At 47.6% G+C, this 15,859-nt stretch overlaps 1 protein-coding gene across 3 annotated transcripts in view; it reads right to left on the bottom strand.

Moving 5' to 3' along the window:
* The window catches only part of CASKIN2 (CASK interacting protein 2), a 41,406-nt gene extending 27,274 nt beyond the window's left edge, over window positions 1-14,132 (bottom strand). For all 3 annotated transcript variants that reach the window (XM_044296970.1, XM_044296971.1, XM_044296969.1), the window contains exons 1-2: window positions 13,999-14,132; window positions 7,361-8,004 (exon numbers count right to left, since the gene is read on the bottom strand). Coding sequence is in view for 1 of the 3 variants with exons in the window: in XM_044296969.1 (XP_044152904.1) it covers window positions 7,361-7,454 (94 nt within the window). In the remaining 2 variants the exon portion in view is untranslated. The remainder of the gene's footprint in view (window positions 1-7,360; window positions 8,005-13,998) is intronic.
* Window positions 14,133-15,859: the final 1,727 nt, after the last annotated feature.

Below are 15,859 nucleotides of genomic sequence, written 5' to 3'. Positions count from 1 at the left end.
CCGTATGGGGGAACCATTCATTTCAATGGGCCTGCAAAAAAACAAAACAAAATTACTCCGTGTGCATTCTATATGTCCTTAAGTCCATTCCGCACAAAAAAATAAAACGGACGTAACACGGACATCACACGGATGTCATCCTTTTTTTTGGGGAGGATCCGCGTTTTGTGGACTGCAAAATACGGTTTGCGTGCATGAGCCCATATGTGGGCCATATGGTGCTTCATATGGATACCTTATGGGTCCAAAGTATATTCTGCATCTAAATCAGTCCACATGAGCAGAAGCTAAAGAGGATCGCTCCTGGCAAACAACTGATTTTGCAGGGGAAGCTGTGGCCAGTCAGGAATGTAGGACATGGCGGGCGTTCAGATGCATAGTCGTCTTTGTGAGGGTAGGTCCACAAGAGTTGGGAAAAAAAAAAAAAAAAAAGCTGAATCTGCTGTAAATACCGCAGGAAATCCGCACATGAATGTTTTTATGAAAAATCTCCATGTTCTTCCTATCACAGCTCAGGAGGCAGTTGAAGGATGAAACCGAGCATGTGCGGCCTTCTCAGTGAGCAGGACAAAGAAAGAAGAAGAAAAAAAAATAATAAACATACAGCAGGTGGCGCTATACAGATACATTTTATTGAATAGCTCAGTGGTTATGCTAAATTTCTAATTACATGCAATTACAAAAGTATTCAGATCCAGGTGCTAGTTTGAAAACTGTAGAATATTTTTCGTGGGACAACCACTTTAAGATTTTTTTTTGTATCGCTTGGAAATGCCCCCAGTGTCTGATAGGTATGGGTTCCACCTCAGGGACCAGCAACTGTCCTTAGAAAGGAGCCCCAAAAGTGCAGGAGGGCTGCCACCACTCCATTTATTTCTATGGGACTGCCCTCCTGCACTTTACGGGCTCCTTTCTAAGTATAGGTGCCGGTCCCAGGGGTGGGACCCGCACCTATTAGACATTGGGGGCATATCCTAGCGATATGCCCCTAATGTCCAAGATGGGATAACCCCTTTAAACGAGACAAAAGGTGTCCAAAAGACCAAGCTTTGGACTCCATTTTACCAGTTTTCCATCAGTTCACGCTTTTTTATTTTATTTTGGAGGACACAATAGCGTCGTCCACCATCCTGCTGTGTCCTGAACAGAAAAAACAGAACTAAAATGAAAGCAGGTCAAATGGACTCCAAAGTTTAATCCTCCGGACTCCATTCGCCTCATTGAAGTGAATGGATCCACTAAGGCAGGGGTCAGCAACATGCATGCTGGGAGTTGTAGTTTCACAACAGCTGGAGTGCTGAAGGTTTGCGTACCCCTGCACTAAGGGGTTCGAACACCATTTTGGATATTTAAAAGTCCCCCTCTCCCTGGCATAAAGCTCTGATCTTGCTGTGGAAATAGTGTGAACATGGGGCAGATTTACCACACCTGGAAAAACAGGTTGTCCATAGCAACCAATTAGAGCGCAGCTTACATTTTTTAAACCAGTCTGGAAAAATGAAAGCTGTGGGGTGATTGGTTGCTATGGGTAACAAGGGTAGTTTTGCTCTCAGGTAGTCTTGATCACTTTTGATGGACAAGCAAAATGTAGTATGTCCACGGCTGTAGTTCAGGTCTGGTCTATGGCCGATATATCAGACTGTGGCCATTTTTTAAATCAGCCTGGTCACAGATTTCAAGGGATTCTCCAGGACTAGGAAAAGATAGCTGCTTTTTTTCCAAAAACAGCACCACACCTGTCCACAGGTTGTGTGCGGAATTACAGCTCAGCCCCCTTCAATTCAATAGAGCTGAGCTGCAATACCAAACACAACCCATTGACAGGTGTGGCGCTGTTTTTCTCATCGTGGACAATTTAACGTTTTTTATTTTTTTTTTATATTTTATATACTGGTTAACGATAAGAGCAAGAAGCAGAAGGTTCGTAAGGCGGATTAATAATGGTATAAGGAGTCCGCAGGTGCTGTTCAGACTTGTAGCTCCCGGGAACCAGTTCTTGTGCATTCTTCTACAAGCAGCATCCTGCATAAAGAGGACCATGTGAACTGTATTATAAATCAGGACCCCGAGGGAGCAGATTATAATAAACCATGGGGCGGAGGGGGGGGGGGGGGGGGGGGGAGGGGGGAGATTTCTACCCGATTATATCATCAGTTACAGCGATCAGTTTAGAAGTCGTCCATCACAATCCAATGTACGTGGATCATATACAAGCAGCGATCCTTCCCTGCACACCAGAAAACCGGCGTAAAAAAAGCCACATCATTTGGTGCATGCCCCGTTTGTGCAAATTTTGCAACTTTTTGGGGGTATTAAGACCTGCTCGCGACTTTTCCAAAAGGGTGCGGGGCAAGGTAACTGGCAAAGGTATTAACACAAGCCGACTCTATACAATAAGGGTACGGTCACACTTTTCTGCGATCAAATCCGCACCTATGGATTTTAAATCTGCAACTTGTCAATTTATGCTGCAAATCTGCACAAATTTTGGGCCAAATACAACGAGGATTTGACCTGTGTGCGGGCTTATAACCCACAGCATGTCAATTTATGCTGTGGTTTTCCTCTATTGCATGCCAGTGGTGAAATCCGGCGCAAAAACTACCTTAAAGGGGTATTCCTGGTGGTTGAAGTCATCACAGGATAGGGGATAACTATTAGATTGGCGGAGGTCCTACCGCTGGGACCCCCACAATCATGAGAATGGGGCCCCCGTACCCACTTGAAAATAACAGAGCGGCCGGTCACGTATGTGTCCATTTATTTTGATGGGATTTCCGGCATAGGGGGGGGGGGGGGGGCTGCAGGGGGTATGGGACCCCTGTTTTCACGATTGTCGGGGATCCCAGCGATAGGACCCCCACCGATCTAATAGTTATTCACTATCCTATGGATAGGGGATAACTTCAACCAACCGGTATACCCCTTTCAGGCCTCATGCACACAACCTTATGTATTTTGCGGTTCACAAATTGCCTATCTGCAAAATACAGATACCATCCGTGTTACAGCCGCGTTTTTTATGGACCCATTGACAAAGGGTCGGCGGTACGCATTTTGACGCCAAGTGCTGGACATTTTCTATCTTTTTGCGGAACGGACATATATTCTATCATACAGGGGGAAAAAGTATGACGCATGGACAGAAATTGTTTTTTTTTTAGATCCACGGTTTGCGGGCCGTAAAACGGGATGCGTTAGTGCGCATGAGGCCTAAGGCATGTTTCACTTGGGGGACTGTCCACAGAATTTTGGTGCCTATTCTGCGCCAAAATCTAGGAGAACGGTTTGTGTTCTTTGATGCAAACAACTCATAGCATATGACCCAACGAATGAGGGTAATCCGCGCTTGGAGCCACGGCATTTAAACTTCCAATGTGAGGGTTAGCCTCAGATTTCTGACGCATATTACGCAGCAAATTAGGATTCTCCAACGTACAATTTCCGCCATGTGAACATAGCCCCATCAATATCTGATCGGCAGAGGTCTGATGCGTTGCAGCCCTGCATAGTTGATCTGCAGGGTACCAGGTGTAGGTCCCCCGCCAATCAGATATTGATGGCCCATGCTGAGGACAGACCACCATTATAAAAGTAACGAAAAGTATCGCCGAACGTGTCTGTCTAAGCTATGGAAAGAGCCAAACAGTTCTTCCTGAAGAACAAAATGATGGGGCCGAAATATTAATTTCGTCTGATCCTTGTCTCCCTCGACATCACCTGTCAGAGGGGGGAGGAGACGGAAGGTCCCCACACTCAGTTTTGGTTCGCATCCGATCCGCATTTTTTGCAGATCGGATATGGACCCATTCATTTCAATGGGGACGCAAAATATGCAGACAGCACAACATGAAGCATAGAACATGTCCTATTTCTGAAGGAGTGGGAGAAAAAAATGGCGGCAGGCTGTCAGCCGGTGTCCGCTTTTTTGCAGATCAGCGATTTGCAGACCTCAAAAACGGATACGGTCATGCGCATGAGCCCTTACACAGCACCGTCTAAGAAGACCGTTTCCACAATTCTGTATGGCAGCCCGCATTGTGTAAAGAGTGCTCTTTGTAAGGCATCTTTACATGACTTACGTGGTTTGGATTCGCATCAGAGCCGCATTTTTTTTGCGGCCCGGGTGCTGACCCATTCACTTCAACGGGGCTACAAAAGATGCGGACAGCACTCAGTGTGCTATCCGCATCCGTTGCTCCGTTCCGTGGCCCCGCAAAAATGATAGATCGAGTCCTATTCTTGTCCGTTTTGCGGACAAGAATAGGCATTTCTATAATGGGCTGTCTCTTCCGTTCCGTAAATTCCGGAAGGCACACGGGCGGCATCCCTGTTTCGTTCCATTCACAGAATACAGACCATAAGGGTACAACCACACAGTGTGGTCGTGTCGCGGTTGCGGCGCTGCAGTCTATTGCCGCGTGTGCAGCAGCTGGCTCTTGTTAACCAATGAAGACCTTACTATTTGGACAGTCTGCATTGTTAATTGCAGAGCAAAGTTGAAGGTATCGTGCGGCCATTAACAATGCAGACCAATAAAACAGTGCAGTCTTATTAATTTAACAAGAGCCAGCTGCAGTCCGCACGGTACTCAAGTGCAGTGTGGCCGTGTCGCAACCGTGGCACGACCGCTCCGTATGGTCATACCCCAACAGTGTCTGTTATCCTGCCCACAGAGGGACCCCTATGCTGCTACCCTACTCTGTTATATATATGGAACTGATCAGAATACAATACATTCTTTGCACTGTATGATATTTTACATATTTTTATGTACCTGATATTTAGTAATGGCAGGCTGGCTTTGGGGCCCCACTTCCAGCTCTTGAATGGCGGGAGGCGTTTACGGCATATTGCATCGATACCTTACCCACAATCGCATCTGTATTACTATTCACTACAGAACACAATATACATCATGGAGACGACATAAAGGAGGCATTGGAGCAGAGAATAACAGGGCAGGTGACTCAGGCTCCTTCCTTCTTGGACTGTGCTCATGTCACGCACATTCAGGTGAATGTTTAACTCCGTCACAGGGAGGTCAGCAGGTGACAACAGGGCGACACTGTGTACGTGTGTGACACTGCGAGCAGCGCTGCTCTCTGCATAAAAGTCATTGGCACCAGTGCCGCCTCTACAGGCAGCCCCTCATCCATCAATGCCGCCAAGCTATAGCCGTCGCACACCACAGACACGATGCAGACAATGCCACGCTTGTGACATGTGCAACCTCCTTCAAGTGCCATACACTGCGGGCAACGGAAAGGCACCAATTTCTGCTTTTATTTTCTAGCAGCAGTGGAAAAACCCTGCTTAGGGCTTTGAGCACACGGCCGTGTTTTGCGGTCTGAAAATCGCGGATCCTGGCTGTTAGCATGCTCCGTTTTTAACCCAGGTCTAGAGAAAAGTCCTATTTTTGTCTGCAAATCACACAAGATAAAAAGGTTCTATTTTTTTGCGGGGCCGCGGACAGCACACAGGGGCGAAATGGACTTACCTCTGTGTTGTCCGCATTTTTTGCAGCGCCATCCAGATGAATGGGTCCACATCCGATCCGCACGCAAAAAAAAAACACGGAACGGATGAGGACCAAAACTACGGTCAGGCTCTCTAACGTGGTTGACGTGCCGGTACCATTCATGCCGACGACCATCCCCTTGATGATTAAATAGTATAGACCAGTGATGCCCAACCTGCGGCCCGCCAGCTGTTGTAAAACTACAACTCCCACCATGCCCTGCTGTAGGCTGTCTGGGCATGCTGGGAGTTGTACTTTTGCAACAGTTGGAGGGCCGCAGGTTGGGCATCCCTGGTATAGACGGTACCAATGGTGGGTCAAGGAGAGGAGGCTAGAAGAAAAAGTAAAACCGTGCACGTATTAGTGAAGTTCCGGCTGTAAAGTTATGGCACCAGTTTGCTTTAAGGCCCCCTTGGGGTCCGCTCACATGGAGTCTTGATGCTGAAATTTTGGCATGGATTCCGAGTCAAAATGCCAGTGGCGGACGCACGGAACCCGTCTCCTATTATTTTAAATATAAATTTGTGCTGCCATTCATGTGGCTGGCGCTTTAAAGCCACAAACCACTCCAAGAAGGGACATGCCCTGGAGCAGCGTCAGTACCAACACTGCTGGAAGCCACGACAGGTGTCCGTTTGCGATTTAGCTCCATGGCCTTAAAATTGAAAAAACATGGCAGATTCTCTGCCTCGGAATATGCAGCAGATGTGGAGTGTCAAAATCTGCTGTGTGTGAACATATCTGTCGGCATGTTCACACATCTGCGTAAAAGCTGTTGTGTATTTCCGTGGCACAAATGCTAGACCGACACTTGGATTTCTGCTCTGCAGGCTTGCTGTGGAAGTGCAGCAGATCCGCGCCACTATTAACCCCGCTGTCATTCACTGCTAATCCTCGGGGGTGCCAGAACCCACCCCCATTATTTAGGATGTATGCAGACAGGTTTGCGGAAACGCCATCCACATGCATGGCACACCGATTTCCCTTGGATTTCGGCACAGAATCTGCACTTTTGTCCACTTCAAATCCGACACGTGTGGCTGGACCCTCACAATGAGCATTTTTTTTAAAACACTTACAAACAACGCCAAGGACCTCAAACATTTATGGTAGCTTTTATTTTGTAATATAAAAAAAAAAAAACATTGCCACTGTTCCCAAAAATGGCAGAAACTAAAACCAAGATCTTGTCTGATGCTGCAGCTCAGTCTCCTAACCTACTGAATGGTGGGGGTCCACCTGATGGGACCACCACGAACCCTGGAATGACAGGCCACAACACAGTCTCACTAATTAGCAATACGATCAATTCTTATTACAATATGCCATACTTTCCTCTACCGTTAAAGGGACGGGAAGATATTCTGCAGGAGATTAGACATAATTAAAGGGGTTATCTCACTCCACCAAATGGCATTTATAATGTAGATAAAATTAATACAAGGCATTTACTAATGTATTGTGATTGTCCATGTTGCCTCCTTTGCTGGCTTGATTCGTTTTTCAGGCGTTCTGACCTCACTGCAATCCAGCAACGGTGGTTGTGCTTGCACACTATATGGAGAAGCGCCGGCCTATGCTCACTCCCCTGGTCCTAGCCACCAGAGAGGTCAGCACTTTTTCCTATAACGTACAGCACGACCACCGCTGGATTGCAGGGCGGTCGTAAACTCTGGAAGCAATATGGACAATCACAATACATTAGTAAGTGCCTTGTATTACTTTTCTCTACATGATAAATGCCATTTTCAGAAGTGAGACCACTCCTTTAATCATGTCTCCTGCAGAATATCATCCCGTCCACCGCACTCCACGTCTTTTCACCAGGACGTTACTTACTGTTTTTTGACGTCCGAACCTTCGCCAGCAGCTTTTGCACAGTCCCGACATCTCCGCTCTTCACAGCCTGGATCAGTTCATTCTCCCGACCCATCGCTAGACCAGCTATAAAATCATCTCTTCAGCTCTGCCCACGTATTTGCAAAAATCCCCAAATTGTATCCTCTCCCGGCACTGTTCACATTTACACACGCAACGTCCGCAGGGCAACAGAAAGCGAAGCCTTTCTAGTTGGGTCGACACGACCTTATAAAGTCTGCCCCTAAACAAATAGTAACCTCGGGGGAAATGTCTGGTTTTCCAGAGCCGAATTCCCCCTTCTGATCTCCGGTCACTTGGACACGTCCCATATCACAAGCAGACAAAAGGAAACGCCAGCACCACGTCCATGAGCTACGGGGGGCTGCAAGGTCATGGAGCGCTCCATCAGGGGAACCTTAAAACTTGGGACAGGGGAAATCCTTCCTGTAGCGGTGCTCACGGTTGCTTTTTGTCGTTTCGTTAAGTCCTTTGATTCCTCCAGAGCTGTGCTGATCACTTTAGTGTACCTTCTCCTTTACGTGAAGATCCCAGGTGCAAGTATTACGTTCATTGTACTTGAGATAAAAAGCAGATCGTTCTTCCGTGGGCGCCAAATGATGTCACTGTAAGGAAAAAAAAAAAGAAAGCAAATGTTTGTGTTACTGTTTCAGACTTACACCTAGTAACCCCTTTAAGAAACACGCAGAGGCCTGCACTTTGCCGTCGATGCTTGTGAAATGTGGAGGTGTGTTCTGCATCCACCTGTCATGTATGCCAGACGTGCTTACCGTCAGTCCAACGACCCGCCCAACATAGTAGGAAAGCCTCGTACTAGGCAGACGTCACAGGCTGTACAACCTGCATGCACACCTGCTCAGAGGAAAGGGCTAAAGTTAACCCCTAGAAGCCGGTTCTTCCTGTGCTACTTCCAGGCAGCTGGATCCCATTCATAAACCCGGAGACAGGAAGCTTTGGGACGCCCCCCTCCCTCCGTACCCACACACACCCCACTGGCTGCAAGTGAATGTAAGGAAGCTGCAGCATAACTTGTAGAGAACCCCCCCCCCCCCCCCCCCCCCCCCCCCCCCCCACTTACATCACAGCGGACCTAAAATACCCAGGGGCTGTGCCCATCCCATTCTTTTTAATCAGGGCAGAGACAGACCAGTCTACCAAGCTAGGGGCACGAAAGCGGATCTATCCCCCCTCTTTCTTTTGTCCGAGACGCTGCGAATCTGTTTAGGATTCAGCACCATGCCTTGCATGCCCTGGGCTGGGCAGGACAAGGTTACATTAGACAAGGCATGTAAATGTGCCAGCCATAAATAAAACAGGCCGGGAAAAGCCGGGTTTATACAGGCAAAGCGACGTTCTGATAATTAATTTTTGGGATAATGGTGATGGGACAGGATCTTTTCTTTTTTTACGACATAAAATCACAATATTCTGCAAATGGCAGAAAGGAAATCAAAACCGTGGAGAATGGTAAAACCTTAGGGTATGCTCACACAACAGGAGCCAAAAATGAATGCAGATCTTCCGCATTGATTTCAGTGGGGAATCCGCATGTGAATTCATATACGGGGTCATTTATCAAACTGGTGTAAAGTAGAACTGGCTTAGTTTCTCATAGCAACCAATCAAATTCCACCTTTCATTTTGGAAAACGAAAGGTGGAATCTGATCGGTTGCTATGGGCAACCAAGTCAGTTCTACTTTACACCAGTTTGATAAATGCCCCCTCCATAGTGTTTTTTCCTCACTTGCAATTTAAAAAAACGCAGCGTAGAAAAATGAAGCGACGTTCTTGATGCGGAATCCGCACCCAGAGTTCCCGTTGAAATGGGCAAGATTAAAAAAAAAAAAAAAAAAGTCGAAACTTTATCTAAAAAAAAAATCTCCTTGTGGCTTTTTAGGATGCGTTTTTCCCCCCCCCAAGATATAAAAGAAAAAACGCATCCTAAAAAGCCACAAGGAGTCCCGAAGCAGATTCCGCATCAGGTTTATTCAGTTTAGAAAAAAACTGAACATACCCTTATTTTGATAGGCCTCAGACTGAATTCACAGACAGCGTTGGCTTTTTATTTTTTTTAAAGAAATGCGGCCACATGCATCTTTAAAATCTATAGAGAATTACTGAAAGCTCTAAACTACCCAGTGTTTTTGGACTTTTTTTTTATTTTTATTAAATACGCAATTGTTATGACTTTATTTTCTGGCATTTTCCCCATAGGCTCTTCTATAGGGCTGGACAGACGCCAGAAGAAGAAACATGTATGTTTCACATTTTCCATAATAAGAAAACGTCACCAAAAGAGCACGTAGAAAAGGTTCTGAAAAATGCTTGACATTCAACGCTTAAACACCCTGAAAAAAAAATGTGCAGAATCCCCAAGCGCCCATTCACACAGCGGAATTTGCCTCTACAAAATATGCCACAGCTTTCAGTATGAAAGCCATGGAAACGCTGATGGTTTAACCTCATCAAATGGAGCTAAACCCACAAGTGGACAAACTCCACGACTTCCGTCCAGACACCGCTCCAAGAAGGAACATGTCCACTCTTGGCGCAGTTGCAGCTTTAGGCCTCTTTCACACTACAGTATGTTGCATTCAGTGTTTTGCGTTCCGTTTTTCACGGATCCGTTGTTCCGTTTTTTGCTTCCGTTGTGGTTCCGTTTCCGTTCCGTTGTTCCGTTCCGTTTTTCCGTATGGCAAATACAGTATACAGTAATTTCATATTAAAAATTGGGCTGGGCATAACATTTTCAATTGATGGTTCCGCAAAAAACGGAACGGATACGGAAGACATACGGATGCATTTCCGTATGTGTTCCGTTTTTTTTGCGGCCCCATTGACTTGAATGGAGCCACGGACTGTGATTCTCAGCCAAATATAGGACATGTTCTATCTTTTCAACGGAACGGAAAAACGGAAATACGGAAACGGAATGCATAAGGAACACATTCCGTTTTTTTGCGGAACCATTGAAATGAATGGTTCCGTATACGGACCGTATACGGAACGCAAAAAACGGACCGTATACGGAACGCAAAAAACTGTAGTGTGAAAGAGGCCTTAATCTGCTGCGATCTGCAGAGCAGCCAGACACCATACGGTCACTGACAGAATTTTGGTATAGGAACAATGTAAAAATTCTGACAACAAAAGAAGCTGTGTGAACGTACCCTTAGGTCATGCACATGTATGTATGTATGTATGTATGTATGTATGTATGCATGCATGTATTTTGCGCAAAAAAAAAAAAAGACAAAACACGTGACGTCCGTATTACATCCGATTTTTTTTGCAGATCCATTGCAACAATGCCTGTCCTTGTCCCTGACTTGCAGACATACGGATTCGGAATGCACACAGCGTAATTTTATATATTTTTTTCGGCCCCATTAAAAAGAATGGTTCTACATACGGTCTGCACAAAAAGTTGAACGAACACGGTCAAAAAATATGTTTGTGTGCATGAGCCCTTAGAGTACCACAATCGTCGTGTAGCTGTACCCTTAGCTGGTCATACACATTAGGCCCCTTGCAGATGAGCGTGACAGATTTGGTCCGGATGCGTTCAGTGAAAAATGCGCGATTTCGCAGGCAAGTTCATTCCGTTTTTTCTGCAATTGCGTTCAGTTTTTATTGTGCGGGTGCAATGCGCATTGATGCGTTTTTCACGTGTGTGAGAAAAAAAAATGAAGGTTTACAAACATCTCTTAGGGTCCATTCACACGTCCGTTGTTTCTTTCCTGATCTGTTCCGTTTTTTGCGGAACAGATCTGGACCCATTCATTTTCAATGGGTCCTGAAAAAAATCGGACAGCACAATGTCTGATTTTTTTTCAGGACCCATTGAAAATGAATGGGTACAGATCTGGTCCAGATCTGTTCCGCAAAAAACGGAACAGATCAGGAAAGAAATAACGGACGTGTGAATGGACCCTAAGCAACCATCTGTGAAAAACGCATTGCAACCGCACTTGCTTGTGGATGCGATTTTCATGCAGCCCCATTCACTTCTATAGAGCCAGCGTTGCATGAAAAACGCAGAATATAGAACATGCTGCAATTTTCAAGCAACGCACAAGTGATGCGTGAAAAACAACGCTCATGTACACAGACCCATTGAAATGAATGGGTCCAGATTCAGTGCGGGCGCACTGCGTTCGCATCACGCATTGCACCCGCGCGGAAAACTCGCTTGTGTGAAAGGGGCCTGTGGTGTCTGGTTTTCCCCCTCTCCCTACTGAGGAGCTTGCAGGTGTATGGGGAGGTTGGTTGAAAGCTATCCAAGGTGCAGTCACAAGACCGTATCCTTTTTGAAGTATGCAAATCGTGGATCTGCAAAATACAGATGCGGTCCGTGTGCATCCTGAACTTTTCATGGGCTCCATTGTTCTTGTCCGCAAACTGGACTAGAATAGGACATGTTCTATAATTTGCACGGATTCAGATAGCACAAGGATGACATCCGTGTGCTGTCCGCATTTTTTGCATATTGGGTGAGGACCGAAAATACGGCCATGTGAATCCACCTTTACGCTGGGTTCAGACCTGAGCGTTCTGAAACGAGCGCTCTGTATGCGCGATTGTACGGGCGTTTACAATCGCGCATACAGAGACTGGCGTTCAAACATTGTCGCGCGTTCCCGAATTTCTATGTGCGGGAACGCGCGACAAACGCCCAAAAAAAAGCTCAAGCACTTGTTTGAGCGTCGGGCGTTTTACAGCGCGATCGTACGCGCTGTAAAACGCCCAGGTGAGAACCATTCCCATAGGGAATCATTGGTTCTTGCCTGTTGTGCGTTTTACAGCGCGTAGGAACGCGCTGTAAAACGCTCAGGTGTGAACCCAGCGTTAGGGTTTCATGCACACGGTTGTTGACGTTTTTGCAGTCTGCAAATTGCAGATCCGCAAAACACGGATACTGGCCGCGTGAGTTCCAGAACGTCCTGCCCTCTTGTAAAACTGTCCTATCCTTGTCTGCAAAACGGACATGTTCTATTTTTTTTTTTTTGTTGCGGGGCTGCGGAAAGGACATACGGATGAGGACAGCACATCTTTTGCAGCCCCAATGAAGTGAATGGGCCTGCAAAAAATGCGGATCAGATGCGGACAAAAAACGCGGTCGTCTGCATGAGCCCTTAGGTTGGGTTTATAAGGTGTTTTTTTCTGGCAAAACTACAGCCACCTGCGGCAACCTCAGTTTCTCCACAAGCGCATTAAAAATGTGCTTCACCAGTCAAAAATCTGCGCCATTTTTCCAGTGCATGTGAATGGGGTAAAAAAATAAATATAATAATAATACATTTCCTGCCATTGGATGTGAAATGCTGGCGGATTTGATAAGGAGGCACAGAATCCTCATCCTAACAACAAAAAAAAAAAAAAAAAGTCAACACAGCCTTAGGGCTCATGCACACGAACGTATTTTCTTTCCGTGTCTGTCCTGTTTTTTATTGCGGACCGTATGCATAACCATTCATTTCAATGGGTCCGCCAAAAAAACTTAAGTTACTCTGCGTGCATTCCGTTTCCGTATGTCCATATGTCCGTTCCGCAAAAAAATATAACATGTCCTATTATTGTCCGCATCACGGGCAAGGATAGGGCTGTTCTATTAGCGGCTAGCTGTTCCGTTCCACAAAATACGGAATAAACACAGACATTATCCGTATTTTTCTGCAGTCCGCAAAATACATAAGGTTGTGTGCATGAGCCCTTAGTAGATCAGATGATCTTCCAATCCAGTGGATCCCAACATTTTTTTTTCCCACTTAGACCATCAGTACAATCGGTTATTTTCACGCGGAGCGGAAACTATAAAGTGTAAATGCACCTTTAGTAGTAGAGGGAAAAGCAAACAACCATGAAGAGCTGGAGCAACAAAGCTTCAAAAAGGAAGGAGGAGGGGGGCACAAGCAAAACAAACATTCCTAAAAGCACTAGGACCATTAACCATTTCTCTGCAAGACAATTAAAATAATACACATTCTTACGAACAGAGAAAAATTATATATTTGCAAAATTCTGGGCGCCACCGTAAAGAGCTTTTAATACTTCTAGTAACCAATCACAGGGCAGCTTTTATTTTTCTAATATATAATACAGATTGAAAGAACTGAACTGATTGGTTGCTGCAAGGTGTCAAATTCCGTGCACGAGCAGAAACCCGTTAATTACTTTTATCATCCAATCCCAAGGCAGCTTTCGTTTTTCTAATGTACGCTGCAGCTTAAAAGAACTGATCTGATTGGTTGCAAGAGGTAAAATTCTAGGCACCACTAGTGTGCCATACTTTTATTAACCAATAAGAAAGCAGCTTTTATTTTTCTAATTTAATCTAAAGATTGAAAGAACTGATCTGATTGGCGGTTGCGGGTAACTGCTGCTCTCTGCCTGGTACATGAAGCCCGCCGTGTACAGACTGTCTACCCGTCTACACAGAGGCGGCAGAACTTGATCTCACAATGGGGCAGTGCCTACCAGAGGCAGCACTCCGCACAGCGCCCCCTTCCCCCCTCTTTTGCCAGGTCGCTTTGATGTCTCCCACCTAGATTACAACTTGTGAGGACAGGAGGAGACGGGGCAGCGGCTCAGAACTCACCGGAGCCTGGAGGAGACCCGGGCGCCTCTGCAGTAATCGCCAGGCGACTTTGTGGGAAGTTTTCCTGGGAGTCCAGCAGCCAGCTCTCCTCTATCCCAGCAGGAAATCCCTCCCTTTCCTTGCGCTGCTCGCTGCCTTCCTCCTGTCCCTGCTCCTCCCTCCCGATCCTCATGAAGAGGAGGTCTGAGGTCTGTGCTGGCTCCCCTCCAGCCTTGTGCAACAAGTGGGGGAGCTGCGGCGCAGAGAAGGGGGGCCCTGCACCCTGGGTGCTATTCTGCTGGGTATGCCCTGCACCCTGGGTGCTATTCTGCTGGGTATGCCCTGCACCCTGGGTGCTATTCTGCTGGGTATGCCCTGCATCCTGGGTGCTATTCTGCTGGGTATGCCCTGCATCCTGGGTGCTATTCTGCTGGGTCTGCCCTGCACCCTGGGTGCTATTCTGCTGGGTATGCCCTGCACCCTGGGTGCTATTCTGCTGGGTATGCCCTGCACCCTGGGTGCTATTCTGCTGGGTATGCCCTGCATCCTGGGTGCTATTCTGCTGGGTATGCCCTGCATCCTGGGTGCTATTCTGCTGGGTATGCCCTGCATCCTGGGTGCTATTCTGCTCTACTGGGTCTGCCCTGCACCCTGGGTGCTATTATGCTGGGTCATGTGCTCATGAATAGGTGGTCTGGGTCATGTGCTATTCTGCTCTGCACTCTGGGTGCTATTCTGCTGAGCACCCTGGGTGCTATTCTGCTGGGTATGCCCTGCACCCTGGGTGCTATTCTGCTGGGTCTGCCCTGCACCCTGGGTGCTATTCTGCTGGGTCTGCCCTGCACCCTGGGTGCTATTCTGCTGGGTCTGCCCTGCACCCTGGGTGCTATTCTGCTGGGTCTGCCCTGCACCCTGGGTGCTATTCTGCTGGGTCTGCCCTGCACCCTGGGTGCTATTCTGCTGGGTCTGCCCTGCACCCTGGGTGCTATTCTGCTGGGTATGCCCTGCATCCTAGGTGCTATTCTGCTGGGTATGCCCTGCACCCTGGGTGCTATTCTGCTGGGTATGCCCTGCATCCTGGGTGCTATCCTGCTCTACTGGGTCTGCCCTGCACCCTGGGTGCTATTATACTGGGTCTGCCCTGCACCCTGGGTGCTATTATGCTGGGTCATGTGCTCATGAATAGGTGGTCTGGGTCATGTGCTATTCTGCTCTGCACTCTGGGTGCTATTCTGCTGAGCACCCTGGGTGCTATTCTGCTGGGTATGCCCTGCACCCTGGGTGCTATTCTGCTGGGTCTGCCCTGCACCCTGGGTGCTATTCTGCTGGGTCTGCCCTGCACCCTGGGTGCTATTCTGCTGGGTCTGCCCTGCACCCTGGGTGCTATTCTGCTGGGTATGCCCTGCATCCTAGGTGCTATTCTGCTGGGTATGCCCTGCATCCTAGGTGCTATTCTGCTGGGTATGCCCTGCATCCTGGGTGCTATTCTGCTGGGTATGCCCTGCATCCTGGGTGCTATCCTGCTCTACTGGGTCTGCCCTGCACCCTGGGTGCTATTCTACTGGGTCTGCCCTGCATCCTGGGTACTATTCTGCCCTGCACTCTGGGTGCTATTCTGCCCTGCACCCTGGGTTCTAATTTGCTAGTTCTGCCCTGCAGCCTGGGTGCTGTTCTGCCCTGCAGCCTGGGTGCTGTTCTGCCCTGCAGCCTGGGTGATGTTCTGCCCTGCAGCCTGGGTGCTGTTCTGCCCTGCAGCCTGGGTGCTGTCCTGCTCTGCAGCCTGGGTGCTGTCCTGCTCTGCAGCCTGGGTGCTGTCCTGCTCTGCAGCCTGGGTGCTGTCCTGCTCTGCATCCTAGCTGCTGTTCTGCTCTGCATCATGGGT

The sequence above is a fragment of the Bufo gargarizans genome, chromosome 6 (genome assembly GCF_014858855.1).
Source record: "Bufo gargarizans isolate SCDJY-AF-19 chromosome 6, ASM1485885v1, whole genome shotgun sequence".
Classification (NCBI taxonomy): Eukaryota; Metazoa; Chordata; class Amphibia; order Anura; family Bufonidae; genus Bufo; species Bufo gargarizans.
The sequence above is the reverse complement of the archived record's forward strand: the minus strand, read 5'-3'. Positions and strand labels throughout refer to the sequence as shown.